This window comes from Salvia miltiorrhiza, chromosome 2 (genome assembly GCF_028751815.1).
Source record: "Salvia miltiorrhiza cultivar Shanhuang (shh) chromosome 2, IMPLAD_Smil_shh, whole genome shotgun sequence".
Taxonomy (NCBI): Eukaryota; Viridiplantae; Streptophyta; class Magnoliopsida; order Lamiales; family Lamiaceae; genus Salvia; species Salvia miltiorrhiza.
Genome location: NC_080388.1, coordinates 38191342 through 38213966, shown reverse-complemented (window position 1 = coordinate 38213966; position 22625 = coordinate 38191342). Strand labels below are relative to the sequence as shown.

Sequence of the window (22625 nt, the reverse complement as noted above, 5' to 3'; positions counted from 1 at the left end):
ACAAAGCATATTGACTGAAGAAGTCATCAGGGTTGAGTTCCGCTGGTTCCTTGATTTGCTTCTTGCCTTCTCTTGCTGAAGCTTTCAGTGCTGCTCCTCTTGAGGTTGATGGACCATCTTCGTCTGATCCTCCAGCCTTCTTGATTCCAAGATTTCTCTGAAGGTCGAACTCATTTTCCATGAGGTCAAAGAAAAGCTTGTTTGTCGGGAGCTGACTGAATCCTGGCTTATGTTGATGAGCGACTGAGTAGATCTGCCATTCTCCTCGTGGCAGTGCTCGAAGAATCTTCAGGTTGATTTCTCGTTGAGTGTATTTGTCTTTGGAAATTGATTGAACTTCATTCAAGATTTGATTGAATCTAAGTTCCATTTCTTCGACAGATTCATTCTTGAGCATGAGGCAGGAGTCGAACTTCTGGCAAGCTATGGATAGCTTATTCTCCTTGATTTTCTCGGAACCTACGCACATTCTTTCAAGAATGTCCCACATCTCCTTTGTAGTTCCGCACTTGATGATCTTCATGACATGCTTGTCGGGAACGGTGCCGGAGATGATACTTTTGGTGAGGTTGTCTAGCTCATCTTGCATCTTGCTTCCTTTCTTCGGTGGTGAAGTCTGCCTTTTGCTTTGGCCGGACCTCATCGTAAGGATCCTGATGTGGATCAACAGGAATCTGTTTGACGGTTTCGGTGATGATGATTGGTCCTTTGGTGATGACTTCCCACATTCGGCAATGTTGGGCGGTGAGGAAGCTTTCAAGCCGAAACTTCCATACGTCGTATTTTTCAATACTAAACATAGGTAGAGAAGATAATCTGCTGTGGTTAGTCTCCATCTAAAAAGAGAGAACAGATAACAACAGATAGAACAAACAGCAAGCACAAAAAGGAAGAGAAAACTTTTTCGAGACCCTTGAGAAAAAGGATCTAGTTCAATTAGAACCCAATCAGACACAGAGTGCTCTTGTGAACAACCTGCTCTGATACCAATTGTTAGGTCTCGGGGGGTCTCGAATAGGTGTATGGGGGGGGGGAATACACCTATGGGCTATTTTCACAAAATCCTCAATCAGAGGGATCTCAAGATAGAGATCTAAACGAAACTTTACACGCAAACAAAGACACCTGTTGACTGAAAACAGTTTTGACTAAACAGGGTTGACGACTGATACTGAACGCTCTTCAGTAAGGAGTTGTCAGTTAAGTTACTGGAACTTAACTGATGCACTTATGGGCTTCATTCGAGTTTGCTAAAACAGAGATGATAACACTCTTCCTAACTATCAAAAGATAGATCAGTCAGACTGATATCATACGCAGCGGAAATTAAACTTAGTTTTGCAATAGCCTCGATAGAGTACGTTGTTGGTCTTAGGTTTCTCTTTGCCGTTAATCAGTATTCAGTTTATCAATTGAAACAACACAAGTAGGAATGTAAAACTGAAAGTAGTAAACAACACAGAGACTTTTACGTGGTTCGGAAAAACCCTTTCCTACATCCACGGTCGGTTGATCAGACCAACAATCCACTCCGCAAGTGCTTAACAGGTGCACTACAAACCGAAATGTGTGCTTTCCGGGTGCACACAACCGTACCACTGAAGAAAACCCTTCTTCAGTACCCACGCTTCACTCGCGTTGGATTTCTCTTGCTTAGCACAACCCGCACTAAGACTCTCATAGATAGAAAACCCTTCTGACCTCCGAATCACTCAAAACACTCAAATCTTTCTTTTGGAAAGGAGGTTTGAACGAGTGCCAACTATACTGCAAAGAACAAGTTCTTTGTAGCAAGTTTGACCTTGGCTTCTGGTAAACAGAGGTTTGCCTAAGGTCTAAGAGAATGTATGTAATCAGCAGTGACTGATTTTGGCTTTGGAATTCTCTTCTTCGATTCAAGCTTTGGGGAGGTTAAGCTTCAGGATGAGTAGCAATTTCGGCAGAGCTTCAGCTTATGTCGTTGAATCGGTGAAGATTGAAGTTGATCCTTGATGAACGCGCACGCCCGTCGCCCGGCGCGCGGTATCAAAATAATTTGTGTATGCCCTAGACGGACATTACACGCTCCTATTGCTCGCAACCAAAGAACAGTCTTAGCAGCAAGTATAGGGTCGATCCCACGGAGAGTGAGGAACTACTTTACTCTTCGGGTGCACAAATTGAGTTGTCACGGTCTCAACCTGTTTATCTGCACAAGTAAACTTAAACAAAGATCAAATATAACAAGGGGTAAGGTTTTCGGTTAGGTCATAACTGTTGTCAATATTTATTTCGGTCATAGGCATACTGATGATCTGTCCATGATCCATATAACCTCAAGGCGTGGCCCAAAGACATTGGGGCGTTTCAAGAGATCATACTTCACACTTAGGATGGTTGAGTCCATTGCGATCACTTGGTCCGAAGGTCACACAATCCCCGGTCACAAGGCAGTGCTTCACTCCTCCTTAGGTAGTAGTCATACCCGTTACTCACCAAGTATGACCCTCACCAACCTTCTCTCCCGAGGTCCCCAACTCTGCACTTTGAGTGACACATGCCTCCTGGACACAACCATTTCCGGCTTGTTAGCCGACCAGTCATAGACATGCTACGGCGCAGAAGTTACCTTCCTCGTTTGATAACCATGGCTTGATGCCTCGTCACAGTTGATGGATAGTCTCTAGAGAAGCCCAAGACTGAGGAAGAACAGTGTATCCCATCAATCCTTTCCCCACCTTCCGGATCTACAACACCTTTTATTGACGCTGCTCAACTACTCGGTCTTGGGTATACCGGTTGTCACGCCCTGGTATACCATGGCCTTTGCTTGACACGGACAGCGTTTTACCGAATGGAGATCACCCGTTAGGCCCCTACTGTCCATGGTTTCGAACAGATCATTCCGGAACCACGAGACTCAACCGAAAGAACAAATACCTCACGAATGTTTATATGTTGACAACAATTATTTCCACCCCTAAAACCTCACCGAAGGAACTACTCACACATAGCAGAATTCATAAATGCAAAATAAAATGAACACATGAATGAAATAAAATTTGAAATACTTGATATAAAAATACCTAAGGCAACAATCTTGGCTTTGTTCGTCACAACGAAATTGAAATACGAAAAACAAATAAAGTGTTTGGTGTGAAATATGTAAAATAACAAAGTAAATTATTTTCTTGGTGAACTAACTAAAGTCTAAGTCTAGAAGAGTAATCCTAAACTCTAGAATGTAAATTTGCTCTCAGAAATTCGTAAGACTCCAAAAACTCTCTGTCAAACTGCCCTCTGCCAGCCACACATGCTGAAGTTTATATAGCAATTCGGTAAACCCTAGCCGGCAGACCAAATCGGCAGATTATTTTCTTCCATATTTAGCTTGATCCTTGATTTGATTTGATAGATAATGGATCTCCAGCGGATTTGGGGTTGATTCCACATTATTCCAGATCCTTCCATTGCTAGAATTCGCCAGAATCTTCCGGGCAATCTCCTCCACACGTCTTTCCATATATAGCTCCAGCTGCTGACTGCTGTTGACGGGAATGGTCATACTAGCTTCTTTCTTCGATTGGCCTCATACCAGGTGGTACACTTCGAACGTTCCCGCGCCTCAAATGGTTCTGAGGGGTACTTCGTCGAGCTCTCTTCCTGGTTCACATATAGCCCATCTGTGCTGACTGCGACTGTTGTTATGGCCTTACCAACTGCTTCCTTCGGTTAGCCTCACACTAGGTGGTACACTTCGGAGATTCCCGCGCCTCGAATGGTACACTTCGCCGAGCTCTCTTCCTGGTAAGTTTCACTTCTGGAAGTTTGGATAGTTTTGTTCTGGTAATGCCCATTCTGACCATAATTCGTGCATATGCCCTTTTCCGAGCTTCCTCCTCCTGAATACCTGTTTTCTCCCCAAGACGACTCAAACAAAACAAAATAAAGAGAAAAATAGGGCCAAATGGCCCAAAAGTCGAAGACGCATCAATCCTCGAGCGCTATTTATAGGAGAACTCTTGAATAGATCTGTTGGCGTAGAACGTCCTCAAGATTTCTTCCGTTGGAGAGCAATTCAAATTTGGGCTGAGGCTTCAATCTTCGAGGTTCCTTGTATGGTGGAAACGGCTCTCTTGAGGGACAGGAGATGTGACGTCTTTGATAAAGTAACCACCAAATAGGAATGACCTCTGCAGAGATAAGATCCTGAGATCTCTGCATTTAATGCGGCTGTACTCTTGTGAGTACGTGGCTTCCTTTGAACGTTGGAAAATCAGTCCGAGGAAGAATGATCAACTGATACTTGACTTTAGTATCAGTCTGTGGCACGCATTAGTAATCAGTTCCAAACTGATTCTTCAACTGATACTTCAGTTGGTATCTTCAGTCTTCAGTCTTCAGTCCTCCGTCCTTCAGTCTTCAGTCTTCAGTCTTCCGAACCGCATATAAACTAGAAACGAACTCTAACACTTGAGTTCAAAAACTGTTCTAGTCCATTACAATTAAGACCTATGAATTTTGGTATCATCAAAACAAGGATTAGGATATTCCACAAGATTCCCAACAGGACTGTTTCAATATATAGGTCTAAAGTAAAAACAGAAAGTACAACACACAAGCAATTTTAACGTGGTTTGGAGTAACTTCTTCTACATACATGACCTTGATTACCAGGAGAATCCCTTAACCTAAGATTCCTTGTTTAATAGCCGCAAGTCAGCTAGATCAGTCTGTTCACCTTAGACTGATCGCACGGGTTCCACGGCAAGGACCGTTACTTAGCAATTTTTGAGGTTGCAATACAGTTGCTAGCAATTTACGCGATTGCAATACCGTAGCAACAAGTTACGCAATTTCAATGCCGTAGCAACAAGTTACGCGATTGCAGGCCTATATGTTATTTTCAATAGCAGACGTTGCTTCGTTAACTTTCAGACTTCACACTTGAAGCTTTCTTATCAGGTTTTTAATTTCTTACTTCAACACCTTGCTTTTTCAGAGGGTGAGGGGTTAAGAAAGGGGGTTTCTCCATCTAAGTGAACACACTGTTACAATGAAAAATAATTGAAATGATCAGCGTATTAAATTCTACATTTTGGATGTTTACAATGAAGAACGCCTAGTCTAGGAACTATATTCATAAGTATGAACTTGAAATTCACTATGAAGAACAAGTTCCTAGTTGGATGAGGAGATGTTGTTTTCTAGATTTAACACTTTGAGAGTAAAACAACATTAATGACCATCACGAAGAGTTTTCCCACATGTATCTTAAGCTTCTGTTGTATCTATAGATAGGGCTGTAAATAAACCAAACCGTTTACGAACTATTCGACGCTTGTCTCGAAAAAAGTTCGTTCAAGTTCGTTTAGAGAAGCTCGATAAATAAACAAACCAAACTTGAGCTTGGTAGTATTCGACTCCTTAGCTCGTGAACACATTCGTTATGTGATTCAGGTTGAAAAATATAAATTATTAATAGGTACAACTTATATTTATCTATTAAAATTAATAATAATTATATTGAATGTTTAATTAACTCTGTTTGTTATAAGAAAATAATTAATGTATTTATTATTTTGAATGAAATAATTTATTTTTAAATAAAATAATCAATATTTTGAATATAAATATAAATTTAGAAAATTTGTATAGGTTCGATTAAGTTCGTGAGCCTCAAAATATTCGATAAATAAAGTTCGGGATTCGACTCAATATTAAACAAATCAAACTTGAACACACCACTATTCGGTTCGGCTCGGTTCGATTACAGCCCTATCTATAAACGTGATCTTGAATCGAACCCTTAGAAAGAGCTTTCTTCAAAATTCATTCGTTGATTTTTAAAAACTTCCCGTTGAAGCAAAGAGTATCTTATATGGCCGAATCTGCACTTCCGTACGATGATGTTGACATTCAGCAGACACCATTGTACTTTTCTTCTGAAAAGCCAAATTAACATTTAACGCTTAATTTGAAGCATTTAAATGTTCGGAATAGCTTGATATGCCATTGGTCTGGCTTTTCTTTTAGCTTGTTGACTTTAAGGCTGATGTGGCATGAAAGAGCCTGAACACGGGCCAACTTAAGTCAGGTAGCTTGAGTAAGCTGATGCTTCTAATAGCATGCGTTGTACTTTAGCAAAATCTTCGTATTAGTGGCTTGACACAAACCATGATTAGTTTTTCCATTTGTTGATCCTTCAATTTGAGATTTTCCCATCAGCCTGGATCTTCGGCGAGGATATAACAGCCTTCGACTTTTTTAACAAACTGCATTCAACTTAGACTATTCATTATTCTTAAGTTGTGTTTTGGTCATCATCAGGGTTTCATCATTGGATTTTAGAATTAATCAAAACATAGAATTTCTCCAACAACAATGTTTACCGACGGATTCTTAAGAGATACCGAATGAATATTTCGCTGATGTTGGGCCAGAATGTTGTAGTAAGAACTAATCGTTCATGGTTAAATCGTGTACATAAGAACAATTGTAGTGCTTAGAATATACAATTTGCTCATATAAACATCAAAGAAAGCATAAAAACATAGCTGTGCACAGGAAAAACAATACCGCGCACGGTTAGATTAAAACCGAATTCTAAACCCTAATTTTCAATTCATGCTTTAGTTCACGTACAAAATTAACTATACAATATTTAACAGGATTAAAATGCAACACTTAAAATTAAATATCATCGTTCTTACTGGAGGTGGCGATATTGTTCTTCCTCCTCACTCTCATAGCCTTATTTAGTTTCACTTATCATAGTTCGACCGGTGGAGTAATAATTTTTATTTTTTAGTTTCAACAGTGGGTTTGTGTGAGGTGCATGGTGGTGTGAAAGTGCACGGTGAGTCATTTTTTAATTTGAGAATAAACACGCGATGGATGAAAGTGAAAGAAAGAGATAGATTATACTCCCTCCGTCCCAAACGAAATGTCCTGATTTCCTTTTTGGGCAGTCCCAAACGAAATGTCATGTTTTCTTTTTTGGCAATACACACTCTCTCTATACTTAATATTTAAATAATTTCCACCAACCCACTTTATCTACTTTATATATATTTCTTAATCTCCGTGCCGAAAAGAAATATGACATTTCGTTTGGGACGGAGGGAGTATATGATAAAAAAGAATAATATTGATATTGATGGAAGATTCTGTTTGACCACTTTCTGAAAACTATCAAAATTAAAATATGAAAAAATCATTCTTTTTAAACTCATGCACAATTTTTATGTTATTTTTTTAAATAAATAATAATATTTTAAATAAGTTAAAAAGTGTGCGGGGGGCATTATTAATAGGCAAAAATACCATATTCCTTAAGTTATATGTTAAAAATGCTCTGCTTTATGTACTTAAGCATTTTATGCCCAAATTTAAGTGAAGAACCTATTTTACCCTTTTATGTTGACGGGTTTACTTGGTTTTTTGTGAAAGTCTTACTCATTTGACCGATTTAACAGTTATCAGTCAACGATTTGACAGCTATCAGTCAAGAGTAGATGACCGACTGGTAAAATCATGTGATCGGCCGGCGAAATGATCTGACCGTTCGAGCGGTCAGATGATCTAGCCACCCACCGATCATATGTACTCTTGGCTAATAGCTGTCAAATAGTTGACTTATAGTAGTCAAATCGGTCAAATGTTAAAGACTTTCACAAAAAAACAAGCAAACCCATTAATATCAAAGGTATTTAAAGAATATGGCATAGGAAGCTTATGTTTATAAAATAGGGAATTTTTTTATGTATAACTTAAGGAATAGGACATTTTAAATTTTCACTCCATTAAGAATATCTTGTCAAATTACAACAAAATGACTAGAAAACTTATACTCCCTCCGTCCGCCAAAATTATGTAAAATTACTTGGGCACAACAGTTAATAAAATTGGTGATGATTTTGATGTAGTGGAGAAAGGGTCCCACCACTTTATGAGATATCTGGTTGAGATTGAATTTTGGGTGGGTTTTTTGTAAATAAAGAGTGTTAGTAAGGATAAAATATTAAAGAGGATGATGGGACCATTGCCTTCAAAGAAAAGTGACATAATCTTGACGGACGCCCCGTATAATAATTTTTACATAATCTTGGCGAACGAAGGGAGTAGTTTTATGGAGTGTGATAGAAAATCTATATATTTTATTTATTTGACTATATATGAAGTTCATCTGTTAAAAAATGCCTAATGTATATATATGGAAAATTTTAACTTTTATAAAAACATGTAAAAGTCTTCTAATTAAGAGAAGAGACAAAAAATTAATATGACAAAATTTGTAAGAAAATCAACGATACTCTAACACTAATATTCGAAATGTGTTTTGTCGGTTGATAAATTCATTAATTATCGATTCATAGAATATATTTTGTTGATTGATAAATTCATTGATTATCAATTCATAGAATAATCAGTTAACTCACCACATCCAAATTATGAATTTTTTAAGTATTATAAAATACATAATTTCAGCATATATACATTATAATAAGTGGATAGGTTACCATTAGCGCTACCTTATGTGCTTTTACTATTAAAACTAGTATGTGCTCACTCGTGCCATGCACGACTATCATCAAAATTAAATAATAATTTAAATAAATAAATATAAATATAAATAATATATATATATATATATATATATATAAACATATATGATCTAAATAAAAAATAAATTATCCACAATATAATCTCAATAAAAATATCAATCTGAAATCATTCAAATTTTCAATTTTTGAAATAGGAATTAATTGATTTAATTGATAATGTGTATAAATATATAAATTATGAAATATCAAAAGCAAGTATAGATGATAATGAGTATCATTATGTATCATATAATATTCTAAGATGTACAAAACTATTTATTTACATATAGTATAACTATAGATTAATATAGTTTTCGAATACATATTTAAATCATATTTATGTTTCTCATTTTGTTTATGCTCAAATTTTAAAATAAAGTTCCTATCAACGTATACAATTTTTTATCAATTGGAAAGTGGAAAAATAAAGGGTTTAACATGAGATATATATCGTTCATTTTCAAAAATAAAATGTATACAATTTCAGTAAATTTAAATAAATGTGCTACTACAAAATTAAACTCTTAAATTTACTTTTATTTTTATTTTTAAAGAAAATCGATAATGGTTCTCCAATTAATAATTTTCCAATGAGTCATTTTGTAGCTTAAAAATTCATTGTTTAAGATATATATATATATATATATATATATATATATATATATATATATATATTCCTCGACAACCCTTTCCTCAGATGCTTCGAGAAGAACAAAGAATGAAGCATTATGTCAGCGAAGGACTCTTGGTATCCTACCTGGATAGATTTGATAGACAAGATCAGTGGATATCGACTGACATGAATGAATGGTGGGAAAAGCTGAAAGAATGCTACACCAAGTGGGTTGTCTTCGCCAATCTTAACAGGAATCGGTATTTCCAAAGAGAAGCATGGAAATACTTTCTTGTTAACTGGCATGAAAGAGGAATGGTTGAAAGGATGCAAACTGCTCAAAGAAAAGCAGGAATTCAGACCTCTGATTCCCTGAAGACGACAGTTTGCCCTCCAAGAATCAAAAACGGCGTCAACAGAGAATCCATCAAGAGAGAAGTCAGAACCATCTGCAAAATCTGGAATGTGCCCACAAACTCCAATTCAGATGATTTTGACAATATCAGGAAGACTGTATTCAATCTGTATGGTCAGAAACCATAATCTTTATAACCTGCTCTTCTTTGTTAATTGTTCTACCTTCTTCGTGTAATTTGAACTGATGTCTCATCAGTTTTCTTTTAATGAAAAGAACTTCTCTTTAATCTCAACCTGAAGACAATAACTCTTTGTCAATGCTCTGATTAATGTTTTTCAGTATTGTCTTCGTTCAGTTTCTTTAAACTGTTGTGTTCTTCCTTCAAAGTGCAAGTTCTAGGTTCTATTGTTAAGTGGGAATAGTATTCACCCTGTTTTATAACTTGTACTTTGAGTTCAGCCTTTTTCTTGCTTAGAACTGTTGTGTGGTTTTGGCATCATCAAAAAGGGAGAAATTGTTGGGAACTTAATGAAATATCCTAATCCTAGTTTTGATAATACCAAAATCAATAGGTTTCAATTGTAATAGACTAGAACTGTTCGAACTCAAGTGTTAGAGTTCTTTCTCTAGTTGAGTTGCTGTTCTGAAGACTGAAGATTGAAGAATGAAGGACTGAAGACTGAAGACTAAAGATGCCGACTGAAGTAACGAATAAGGCAAAGTCAAATATTTGTATTTGACTTATCAGTCAAATGATCAGTTTCGACCAATTACTTAATGCATGCCATGTGGATTCAGCGGACTGATACTAAAGTCAAGTATCTGTTAAATATTCTTCCTCAGACTGAACTTCCAACGTTCAAAGGAAGCCACGCACTCCAGAAGTACAGCCGCATTAAATGCAGAGATCTCAGGATCGTCCTTTCTCTGCAGAGGCCATTCCTTTTGGTGATTACCTTTTCTGAGATGTCGCATCTCCTGCTCTTCAAAGTAGCTGTTCTCACCAAACAAGGAGCCTCGAAGATTGAAGCCTCAGCCCAAGTTCAAATTACTCTCTAACGGAAGAAATCTTGAAGACCATCTCCACCAACAGATCTATTCAAGACGTCTCCAATAAATAGCGCTCGAGGATCACTTCAATCTTCACCGATTCAACAACATAAGCTGAAACGCTGACAAATTTGTTACTCAGCTAAACCAAGCATCCCCAAAGTTTGAATCGAAGAAGAGAATCACAAAGCCAAAAATCAGTCACTGCTGATTACTTACATTCTCTTAGACCTTAGGCAAATATTGTATATCCAAAGCCTAGGTAAAATTGACTGCAAAGAACTTGTTCTTTGTGGTTTAGTTGGCAAGTTTTCAAACCTCTCTTCAATCAACCGAATTGAGTGTTTGTGTCGAAAATGAGTTCAGACCGGTGTTCTGTCTCCGTGAGGTCTTAGTGCCCAGTGTGCGCTAGGAGTGAGAAATCCAACTAGGTGTGTTGGTACTGAAGATAGGATCTTCAGTCGTCTCAATTTGTGTGCACCCGCAAGCACACGTTCAGGTTTCCTGTGCACCCGTAAGCACGAGCATCGGTTTGCAATGCACCGTAAGCACTTGCCCAGTGAAGTTGTTGGTCTGATCAACCGACCGTGGATGTAGGAAGTATTTTCCGAACCACGTAAAAATCTATGTGTTATTTACAGCTTTCAGTACTTACATTTCTACTTCTGCTCTTACCTTCATAGACTGAAAAATGATTAATTGCAAAGAGAAACTTAACGACTGACAACGTGTTTAATTACACAGGCAATTTCGAAACAAAGGTTTTCCGCTGCGTGTGTTATCAGTCTAACTGATCTATCTTCTGATAGTCAGTAAGATTCATAACATATCTTTGTTTATCAAACTCGACTGAAGCCTTACGTGTATAAGTTAAAGTCTGTGACTTAACTGATAACTCCTTACTGAAGAGTATTCAGTATCAGTCGTCAACCCTGTTTTGGTCAAAACTCTTTTCAGTAAACAGGTTGAGTCAGTTTGTGTTTGAAGTTTCGTTTTAACTCGGATAAAAATAACCTATAGGTGTATTCTCCTCCCCCCATACACCTATTCGAGACCCTCCGGACCTAACAATATGTATATATATATATATATATATATTAATTATTTATCTACAAATTCATATTAATATAAATTTGACGTTTAAAAATATATTTTTAAGCTAAAGATTTCTAAAATAAACAAATATAAGTTTCATCATTGTAGTTGCATTAAACTGATATAATAAAAATATAAATAGTAAAAACATAAAAAAATAAAATGAAAGAATATGGAAAAAGGAATGAAAGAACCGTAACATTTTAAAAATGAGAAATGAGAGCGGATATGATCAAGGAGAGAACATAGAGGAGAGAGAAAAAATAATTTTATGACTTTAAATTATAATAACATATTGGTTTTAAATTTATTTTTTTTTATAATTTTTACATCAAATTAAAGATATCGTCATTATCTTTAATTTAACATCTATATTCAATATTTTTTTATAAATTAAAGTTGATGATTTTAAAAGAGAATCAAAACTACAAAAAGAAAAATAAAGAGATAAATTTTGGTGGAAAAAAAGTTTACGTTTAACTCCTCTTTTATACTCCCTCCGTCCCATTGGGCTTGTCCCATTTGATTTCGGCACGGTTATTAAAGAGGGTATTAGTAGTGTTAAGTGTGGAGATAAAATAGGAGAGAGAAAGTGATAAAGTGATGAACACTACTAGAAAAACGCTCATAGACAACGGATTTTTTCCGTTGTCTATGATCAAAAAAACCGTTGTGTATAGTGGTGTTGTCTATGATATATGTCATACACAACGGTTGAAAAACTGTTGTCTATGAAGGGAAAAGATAACAGTACAACCGCACATACATAACGGTTATGAAACCGTTATCTATACTGATTATACATAACGGTTTTCCACTGTTATGTATTATAATTTATCCGTTATGTATTCTATAATATATTTTTTTCATATTATAGTTAACAGTTTTTTATACTTTTTATAACGGTTTAAACCGTTATCTTTGTTAGAAAAAGATAACGGTTTACAACTGTTATGTATTAGAATTTATCCGTTATGTATTATATAATTTTTTTTTTCTCATATTATAGTTAACAGTTTTTTATACTTTTTATAACGGTTTAAACCGTTATCTTTGTAGGACATAGATAACGGTTTTATATTGTGATACATAACACTTACATCCGTTATCTATAACTTTCATACATAACGGTTTTTACCGTTATGAAAGACAGTGAAAACCGTTATGATTTAGCATTTCAATTGTTATACATAACGTTATTTTGAAGTTTACATAACGGTTCTTGTTCGTTATCCTTGTTATACATAACAGTTTCTAACCGTTATGTATGATTTTTATTTCGTTGTTTATTTTCCTAATACATAACGGTTTGTCTTCAAATACATAACGGATTATTTTCGTTACTGTTATCTTACATAACGGTTAGTAACCGTTATGTATGACTTTTGTTTTGTTGTCTTTTTCATTATAGATAACAGTTTTGCATGTATTAGATGACAGTTTTCCGCATATTTTTTATTTATTCTCAATTTTGCCTTTAATTTATATATAAAATCAATAGAAAAAAATTCAAATAATAAAATAACATTTAGAATATAATATTAGCATATATAAAGTAGCATCCAACAATTCGAGCTACACTGAAAAACCTGTCAATACATGTTTTACTACATGCACAACAAAACAAAAAATTGATTCCTCAAAACGAAGACTGATCATATGCACCTGCGTATAGAGATTGAAATATAAGAAAAATAAGATAATAAAAAACATTCAAGTGAAAAATTATACATTAACATGTCGCTATCATACCTAAAGTTCAATCAAACACATGCTTTATCACAAATGTTGCCCATTCCTCACGAATATCATCGATTTCAGCTCCGGTGTATGTCTTAACATTCTTAAACTGTAAAAAGAAATAGAAACATAAATATATTTTACGAATAATTACAAAAGTTCTATTAGAAAGTTAAATGATGAAGAGTATAATATATATAGTTACCATCGATGATAGAGACGTGTAGGCATTAAGTTCATAGCGTCCTACGATCTCTTTCATGAACTTCATGACATAAAATCCACATTGAGATGCATCAGGCTGGATAGGACCCTATCAATCAAAATACAAATTTCTTACTGTCATAAGAAAAGTAAACAAATTCTAGTTATCAAGATTCAAGAATCCGAAAAAGAGCAGTCAATAAGTGGCAGTTTACCCCTTGATATGTGATGAGGAGTAATATGTGCAGAGTTGGGAAAGAATACGAATCAGAGGAATCGACCCCATTGGCGGGACGAATATGGCAGAGGAGATACACTCGCTAGAGAAGTCCTTCATACCAGAGAAGTCGTTGCCATCAGAGAAAGTATATCCGTGCCAGAGAAGTCACTACCGCCAGAGGAGACGCCCTTGCCAGAGAAGACGTGTTTACCAGAAGAGTCACCTCCACCAGAGATGTCAACATCACCAGAGAAGACGCCTTCGCCAGAAAAGACATTTCCATCAGAGGAGCCAACAAACGCGCGGAAAGGTCTCTCGCATATTATCGAAATTACCAGCGTACCCTTCCGTCACCCAAGACGCATGCACCGCAGATGTTTTTACTATTTTACCCCTCCGTTTGTAAATCTATAAATAGGGCCCGAGCTCGTGTACTGTTACTTACGCTATCATATATTTTTGAATACAACAGCTAGTTTTTCTCGAGCAAGTTTTCCGATCATTTTTACTTCGCCTTCTCCAGTCAATTGCACTAGGTATAGTTCACGTTTTCTCTTTATAGTTTTAGGTGTTGGTTTCGTAAAACACCAACTGGCGCCGTCTGTGGGAAAGCTACTGAATTAAGACGTGAGATTACGGTCGCCGGCGTACGCAGATCTGTGAATCCAATCGGATTTGCGGGCGTTGGCACCGATTGGTCCGATAATCCGGACACCCAGCTGTGTTTAATCGGTTAATTGCGTTTTCTGGGTTAATATGTTGATAATCTGCTGTGATTTGCGTTGATTTATGTTTTGGGTGCATGGGGAAAGGTGGCGACGGGCACAAATCATGAATCAGGGGAAATTTACGTTTATCTACCGCTTGTTTGGGGTAGTTATCTGCGAATAAGGGGTTCTCTTGTAGAATTGAGATTTTCTTCACCGATCTAATGTTCTGCATGAGGAAATTGTAATTGGGTGCTCTGCTCTGATTGTGTTCGTCGTTTCCTTACGGATCTTCGATATTTTGGGTTTATGTTGCTTGTATGTGGGTGTTTCGCGTGTTAATGCGATAATGGTGGGCGATCTTCGTGTTTTATCTTGTTTTCGGTGAAGCGTGTGGTTATTACTGTTAATTCATAGGTTTGCATCGATAATATGCCGATTAGTACTTTGCTTCTGTTGTGCTCGGGTTCGCGTTGTTAATCCGTGGGTATTCTTTGTTTGCGATTGATAATTACCGTTACTTCCTATGTTTTGGTGACTAATCCTCGCTTTGTATCGTTGAATCGGGGGTGATAATCTGTCTCTGGTATGTTGGTTCTGTGCCGTGAGTTTACAGATGATTTTCGTTTAAGGAAGGGTATTTAGGGGTGTTTCTCATGTTTTTCGTGGCTAATCTTCGATTTCGATGGTTGAGTTGGGAAGTTATGCTCTGTTCCTGATATATTGGGGGTTTTTGCTATGGATATGTGGGTTTTTGTGGCTCATTTTCGATTTCAAGGGTATTTATTGTCGTTGATGCGAGGGCTTTACCTCAATAATATGATAATTAACACTTTGTCTTTGTTATGGTGAGATTCGTATTATTGTTTTGTGGACGATCTTCACTTATGGGAAAAGATTATTCATGTTCTCCATGTTTTCCTTGATTTATCTTCGTATTATGGCAGTATTTGTTTTCTTACATAATTCCTTTTCTTATCATGTTTAATGAATCGTGCTAACATATCTTCTGGTGGTTGCTCTGTTTGTACTAATCTCTGGGTATCTTGCGTCTGTTGGATTTTACTGAGGGCTCTGTTTTCTCAATCTATACTCTGGGTTTATTTCCCCGAGTGTAGAATTACTTGGAAGGGAATTTTTTAACGGTCTCTGTACCGATAGACGGGATTTCTTATTGGATTTCTTATATCGGGACTCCAATCGGTAATAAGGGGTTTATTCTTTCGTCGTTAGAATGGTTTCTCACTTGATTTATGTGTAGGTACCATGGGATCCTCTGATGCACACCGCAACCTAGAAAAGGAGTTCGACTCCGCTGCGCTTACCACTGAGGTGCCTACCTCATTGTTCAACAACTTGCAAGGCAACACAACCTTCACTACGCCACCGGGATTCCCCGCTGTCTCGGTTACTCCTCTGATGGGATTGAATGGTAACTTCCAGAGGACTGCTCTGGTGACGCCAGGATCAGAGGTGCCGAGCTTGGCCCCCACATCTGGTGGGGGATCGATCAACTTTGGGATAGCAGAGCAGATGATGGCCTTGCTCAGTTACGCTAATATGCGCCAAGCAATGGGAACTCCAATGTTGTCTATGGTTCCTACTGTAGCTCCCCTGGTTGGAGCAGCAAACCCGCAGGGCACTGAGGCCCCACCTCCAGCTGCTCAGGAGGTAAACACTTTGGCAATCAACAAACAAGCTGCGATGCCTCTGGAAGTACAAGGGGACCCGGCTGACAGGGAAATGGAAAGAAGACCAGAGGGGAGCCGGGTCAGACTCAACAGTGTTGTGAGAAAGGAGAGGGTTGACGAGTCTGATAGTCAATCCGTTTCCCTGGTGTTCGAGGAGGAGAGACCAAGGGAGAAGGCTCGGTTAAAAAACCAAGTGTCTCAGCTGAAACATCAACTCCAGGATCTGGAGGAATCACTGAGGGAGAAATCCCGAAGGGAGGACAGGGAACAAAGGTCAGGAAAGTCGCACCGGGTAGAGAAATCCCATCGATCGGAAAAATCGCGCTACACAGAGAGGTCAGAGGAATGGGAGCCGGAGTACTCCTATGGCAGACATGAGTATAGAATTCACAAGCGCCACGCTCATGACGTACCCAGGGACAGAAGGGAACAGGGGAGGCATAAGGGGGACAAGAGAGCTAAGACATCGAGGTTCCACCCGATTAACAACCGCAGTCCTTTCTCGGACGATATCTTGGCAGATACCTTACCTAGAAGCTACAAGCCCATCTCACTGGATTACGATGGCACTACCGATCCGGAGGTACACCTCAATCGGTTTGAAGGGTTGGTTACGCTGCACATGTACACGGAGGGCATCAAGTGCCGCATCTTTTCAACTACGCTTACTGGACCGGCTCAGTTGTGGTTTGGGATACTTCCCCCGAACTCTATTCATTCCTTTGAGGATCTACAAACTCGTTTTCTACGTCAGTTCGCGAGTTCGCGGAGGGTAGGGAAATCGGCTCTTTCGTTAATGGATATCAAGCAAGATTAGGGTGAAACGTTGCGGGAATATACAGCAAGATTTAATCTCGCTGCTCTGGAGGTGCCAGAGGCAGAATCGCAAATCAAGAATTGCGCCTATGTCAGAGGACTCAGGCCAGGAATCTTCTTTGACGAATTGCAAATTCGTCCGGCAAGGGATTTTGATGACATTATGGCAAGGTTGCCAGGTTACCTGCAGTTGGAGGATGCCAAGATGGCAAGAAAAGTGGAGAACGATAAGCATAGGGTCAAGAAAGCTGAGGAAGCGCCGGAGAGGCAGAGGCAGCAAGATAGGGTCCCCTTCAGAGGGTTGCCTCCCAGGGTACTCCCACCCCAAGGAGGAATGCCATCTAATCAACAGCGCACAGTGAATGAAGTAACGCGGTTTACCGAATACACGCCCTTGAATAAACCCCAAGAAGAAATTTTTCACTTGATAAAGGATCAGCCGTTCTTTAGGGCACCGGGGACCTACCGGACTGGGCCGCCGTAGGAAGGGCCTAACAATAAGTTGTGCGAATATCACAATTCCTTCGGGCATTACACGAAATATTGTGGACATCTTAAGCACCAATTGGAGTTACTGGTGCGTCAGGGATATCTCGACCATCTCATTGACAGGGGAAATGAAGGTCAGAGGAGGACTGATCAGAGAGATCAGTGAGATCAGAGGGATCAGAGAGATCAGCGAGATCAGAGGGATCAAAGAAATAACCGGGATCAGCGACGAGAACAGGGGAACAACAACCGAGATCGCAGGCTTGATGACAACCAGGATAATCGCAGAGAGGGGGCAGACAGGCAAGCTCTTCCTCCCCCCCCATACAGGAGGGAAGTTCACATGATTTGCGGAGAGAACGGGATGCCCACATCAAATCGGGCTAAAAAACAAGTCGTCAGAGCAGTAAAAACAGGGTACTATCCTAAAAGGGTTATGGAAATTACGAATGCAGCAGAAGAGCCTGCGATCACTTTTGGAGCCGACGATATACACACACTAATGTACCCGCATGATGATGCACTGGTCATCACGGCAGACATTGCCGGCTGCATTATTCAACGTATTTTCGTGGATTCGGGCAGCGCTGTAAACATCTTGTATAAGGAATGTCTCCAAAATATGGGAATTAACGCTCATGTTGAGCCGACAAATGCTCCTCTGTTTGGGTTTGGAGGAGAGATGGTCATGCCTCTGGGGTATGTAGAGCTGCCGTTGATTCTTGGCAATACAGCTGCAGGCAACAAAACAAGGATGGTACGGTTCTTAGTGGTGGATATGCCTAAACCCTCGTACAATGTCATACTCGGCCGGCCCGCCTTGACGGCGTTCAGGGCGGTTATCTCTTTGTTTCACCTAAAAATAAAGTTTCCAATCGAGGGTGGAAGAGTGGGAGAAGTTTGTGGCGATCAAACGACATCAAAAGCATGCCACGTGCAAATGCTCACACAGTCAGCGGGGCAGAAAAGGGAAAGATGGACAGAGGGGTCGAACGCACGGAAGAAGGGGAAAGTGGGCGAGGTGCATGCCCCAGCAGAGGAGCGCCAAGAGTTGGCGGATTTATTAAAAAACAGAGACTCCACAGAGAAAACCGCGCTGGTGTCCACTAGCGATGTTTGCAACATGATCGAGTTATTTCCAGGGAAAGAGGGTTTTCAGACTAAGATTGGATCGGCCATGAGTGATCAGGTCAGAGAAGAGCTCATTGGTTGTCTTCGGCGAAATGCGGATGTGTTCGCTTTCAGCACCGCAGATTTGAAGGGAATCGATAGAGGGTTGGCGGAGCATTGCCTCAACGTGGACCCTAAGGTCAAGCCGGTAAAGCAACGAACAAGGAATTTTGGGGCTGAAAAGGACGCTGCGATCAGAGAGCAGGTCTATCAATTATTGAAAGCCGGGCATATTGTGGAAGTGCAATACCCAGAGTGGATCTCCAACGCGGTGATGGTACCCAAGAAAACGAATACTTGGAGGATGTGCGTGGATTTTAGAGATTTAAACGCTGCTTGTCCGAAGGACCACTATCCTCTGCCGAGGATTGATCAATTGGTGGACTCTACTTCAGGATGTGCCTTATTATCCATGATGGATGCGTACCAAGGGTATCATCAGATAAAGATGAACAGGGGAGACATCGCCAAAACGGCCTTTGCCGTCTGTTGTGGAGTATATGGGTGGAAGAGTATGCCGTTTGGTCTGAAGAACGCGGGAGCCACGTATCAGCGAATGATGGAAAAAATTTTCAAAGAACAGCTTGCTAAGAATATCTCAGTGTACGTGGACGATATGCTCGTACGGAGTAACAGGGCAGAGGACCATGTGTCTGATCTGGAAGAGATCTTCACAGTAGTCAGAGATCACAGACTCATGTTGAACCCAGCCAAGTGCACTTTTGGGGTCACAACAGGGAAATTCTTGGGGTATAAAGTCACACCAGCAGGGATTGAGGTCAACGCCGACAAGGTCAAAGCTATTTTAGAAATGACACCGCCCAGAGGAATCAAGGAGGTGCAGACTCTGAATGGGCGTATCACTGCTTTGAGCAGGTTTATATCACGATCGGCAGAGCGAAGCATGCCGTTTTTCAAAGTGTTGAGGAAGGGAACCAAGTTTCTATGGACAGAGGAATGCCGCGCGGCGTTTGAGGATCTTAAAGTATACCTAGCAAAACTCCCAACTCTGACCAAGCCAGTTCCGGGAGAAACGTTGTATTTATACATAGCTATGGGGGAGGAGTCAATCAGCTCTGTGCTAATCAGAGAGGAGGGAAGTCATCAGAGACCTATCTATTTTGTCAGCAGAATTATTCAGGGCCCTGAGCTCAACTACACAGAGATCGAGAAGGCTGCTCTGGCGGTCATGATCACGGCAAGAAAGCTGAGGCCTTATTTTCTTTCACACCGAGTGGTGGTACGCACGTCTTTACCTTTCAAACAAGTTTTGGGGCGCCCGGATTTGTCGGGAAGAATGGTTAAATGGGCTGTGGAGTTGGGGGAGTATGACGTGGATTATGAACCGAGAACGGCGATCAAGGCGCAAGCGCTGGCAGATTTCCTACAAGAAACAACTCGGCGTCCCGTGCCGGAGTTCTGGGTTGCTTTCGTGGATGGATCAGTAACAAAAGAAGGGTGTGGAATCGGGGATTATATCACTTCGCCAGGCTATGGGACATACCAGTTTGCCATCAAATTCACTTGTCGGTTATCCAACAATGAAGCAGAATATGAGGCCGTGGTCAGAGGGGCTCATATCTTGTCAGAGCTTAAAGCCGAGTGTGTCATCATTAAGACAGACTCCCAGTTGGTTGCACAACAGTTCTCGGGAAGTTATAATATCAAGGATCAGAGGATGAAGGCGTACCATACTAAAATTAGCGAAATGAAAGAAAAGTTCATGGAATTTAAGCTCGAACAGATTTCTCGGGAGGAGAATACGAAGGCCGACCTACTGGCGCGCATGGCTAGCGCAGTAGAACAAACTTGGAGCGACGAGATTATTCTACTCTGTGATACCAGAGAGATGGAAACTTCGCAGGTGTTCTCAGTAGAGATCAGAGATGATTGGCGGGCTCCGATTATACACTTTCTGAAGACAGGGGAGCGGCTGAGCAGAGAATCCAATCAGAGGGCTCGCTATGAGAACTATTGCTTAATCAACGATCAACTCTTCAAACGATCTTTCACTCAACCTTTGCTAAAATGTTTATCTCCAGAGGAAGCTAATTTTGCTTTGCAAGAAATTCATGCAGGTTGCTGTGGTGGGCATACGGGATTTCGGGATCTTGTGCGCAGAATTATCCGGGCCGAGTTCTATTGGCCTCACATCAACAAGGAAGCCAGACAGTTCGTTCGCAAGTGCGAAGCTTGCCAGAGACATGCAGGGCGAATCAATGTACCAGGGGAGCCTATGGGTGTCATGTACGCGGCATGTCCGTTTGACAAATGGGGCATTGATATAGTCGGGAAGTTGCCTACAGCACCGGGAGGGAAATGCTTTCTCATCGTGGCAGTATATTATTTTTCTAAATAGGTCGAGGCCGAGGCAGTGGGCAAAATTGATGAAGTCACAGTGGAGCGCTTTATTTGGAGAAACATCTGTTGCAGATTCGGGGTACCAAGAATCATTGTATCTGATAACGGGACTCAGTTCACGGGGCAAAGGATCGCGGATTTCTGCGACCGAATGGATATCACACAGCGTTTTGTCTCGGTGGCCCACCCACAAGCCAATGGCCAGGTGGAGCTGGCTAACAGAACTATTTGTGAAGGGATCAAGAAGAGACTGAATCAGAGCAGAGGGAAGTGGGTTGAAGAACTAGATACCGTCCTCTGGGCTTATCGCACCAGTCCAAAGACTGCGACAGGGGAGGCTCCTTTCACGCTGGTATATGGATCCAATGCAGTGGTACCAGCAGAAGCCAGATTGGAATCATACCGCATTATCACTTATGATACGGAACACAACGCCGATCTTCGAAGAACTGAGCTCGACCTTGTGGAAGCACAGCGAGAGGAAGCTCAAATCAGAGCAGCAAAATATAAAAGTGTCATCAAAGCAGGGTACGACAAAAGGATCAGAGCAAGAAAACTGGTCAAGGGCGATCTAGTATTGAAAAGAGCAGACGCATTAAAGGCAGTGGGCAAGTTTGAAGAAAATTGGGAAGGACCATTCATCGTAACAGAGGTCTTGGGTGGCGGAGCGTACATATTGTCGGATTCAGACGGCAGAGCTCTCCCCAGACCATGGAATATAAACACACTCAAAAAGTTCTATGTATAACTGCTTCTTAGCAGGAGTAATCACTTGTAGACCGGATACTCTTTTTCCCCACAGGGGTTTTAACGAGGTCCGGGGCCATAATATCAATAAAACAGATATGTGGTTCTAGGGAATTCCCTGGTGTTGTGTTGGTTTATTTCAATTCTTGTTTTCTTACATTACATATGCTACTTAACATGTTCGTGCAGAGCACTGCACATGTCACCAGAGGGGGGAGTAGGGTGTATACCCATAATCCTCAATTTTTAAATTCAAAATGCAAACTGCTTCTTAGCAGGACAAGGGAGAAACAAATACAAAAACTGCTTCTTAGCAGGTCAAAGGGAAAGCAAGCATCAGGGATGGACGTCTCTTCTTCCACGATCCAACACTTCGAGTTCTCTTTCGCTGCCGGGACATGCTCATTTCTCAGATCTACTTCAGCGCCACCACACGCCTGCAGAATATCCAGAAAAATAACAAGTCAAAATGCTACAAAGAATAAATACAGAAAAGGGGCAAACCAATGACTAGATCCGGGGAATCAACGCCCAGATCCGAGGAATCAACGCTCAGATCCGGAGGACCAACGTCTAGATCTGGGAAACCTGGTAATAACGCTCTCAAGCAAGGGAAGTCCGCTCATTACAACCACAAAGTTAGGGATCTGCACCAGAAGCACAGAGGAAAAGGCGGAGCCCTCAGGGATGTGAGTGTTCAGAGGGGAACTTCCCTTACTTGAGTGCTTTACAACCGATCTAGGGAGGCAAAATGTCGGCAGATCTAGGGTTTGAGAGAG

General features: G+C 40.2%; 1 protein-coding gene across 1 annotated transcript in view; it reads right to left on the bottom strand.

The window, feature by feature from the left end:
• Positions 1 to 13276: 13276 nt before the first annotated feature.
• The window catches only part of LOC131008412 (uncharacterized), a 47492-nt gene continuing 38143 nt past the window's right edge, over positions 13277 to 22625 (bottom strand). The window contains exons 5-7 of the mRNA XM_057935293.1: positions 13647 to 13754; positions 13454 to 13550; positions 13277 to 13366 (exon numbers count right to left, since the gene is read on the bottom strand). Coding sequence (XP_057791276.1) covers positions 13461 to 13550; positions 13647 to 13754 — 198 coding nt within the window. The 3' untranslated portion in view covers positions 13277 to 13366; positions 13454 to 13460. The remainder of the gene's footprint in view (positions 13367 to 13453; positions 13551 to 13646; positions 13755 to 22625) is intronic.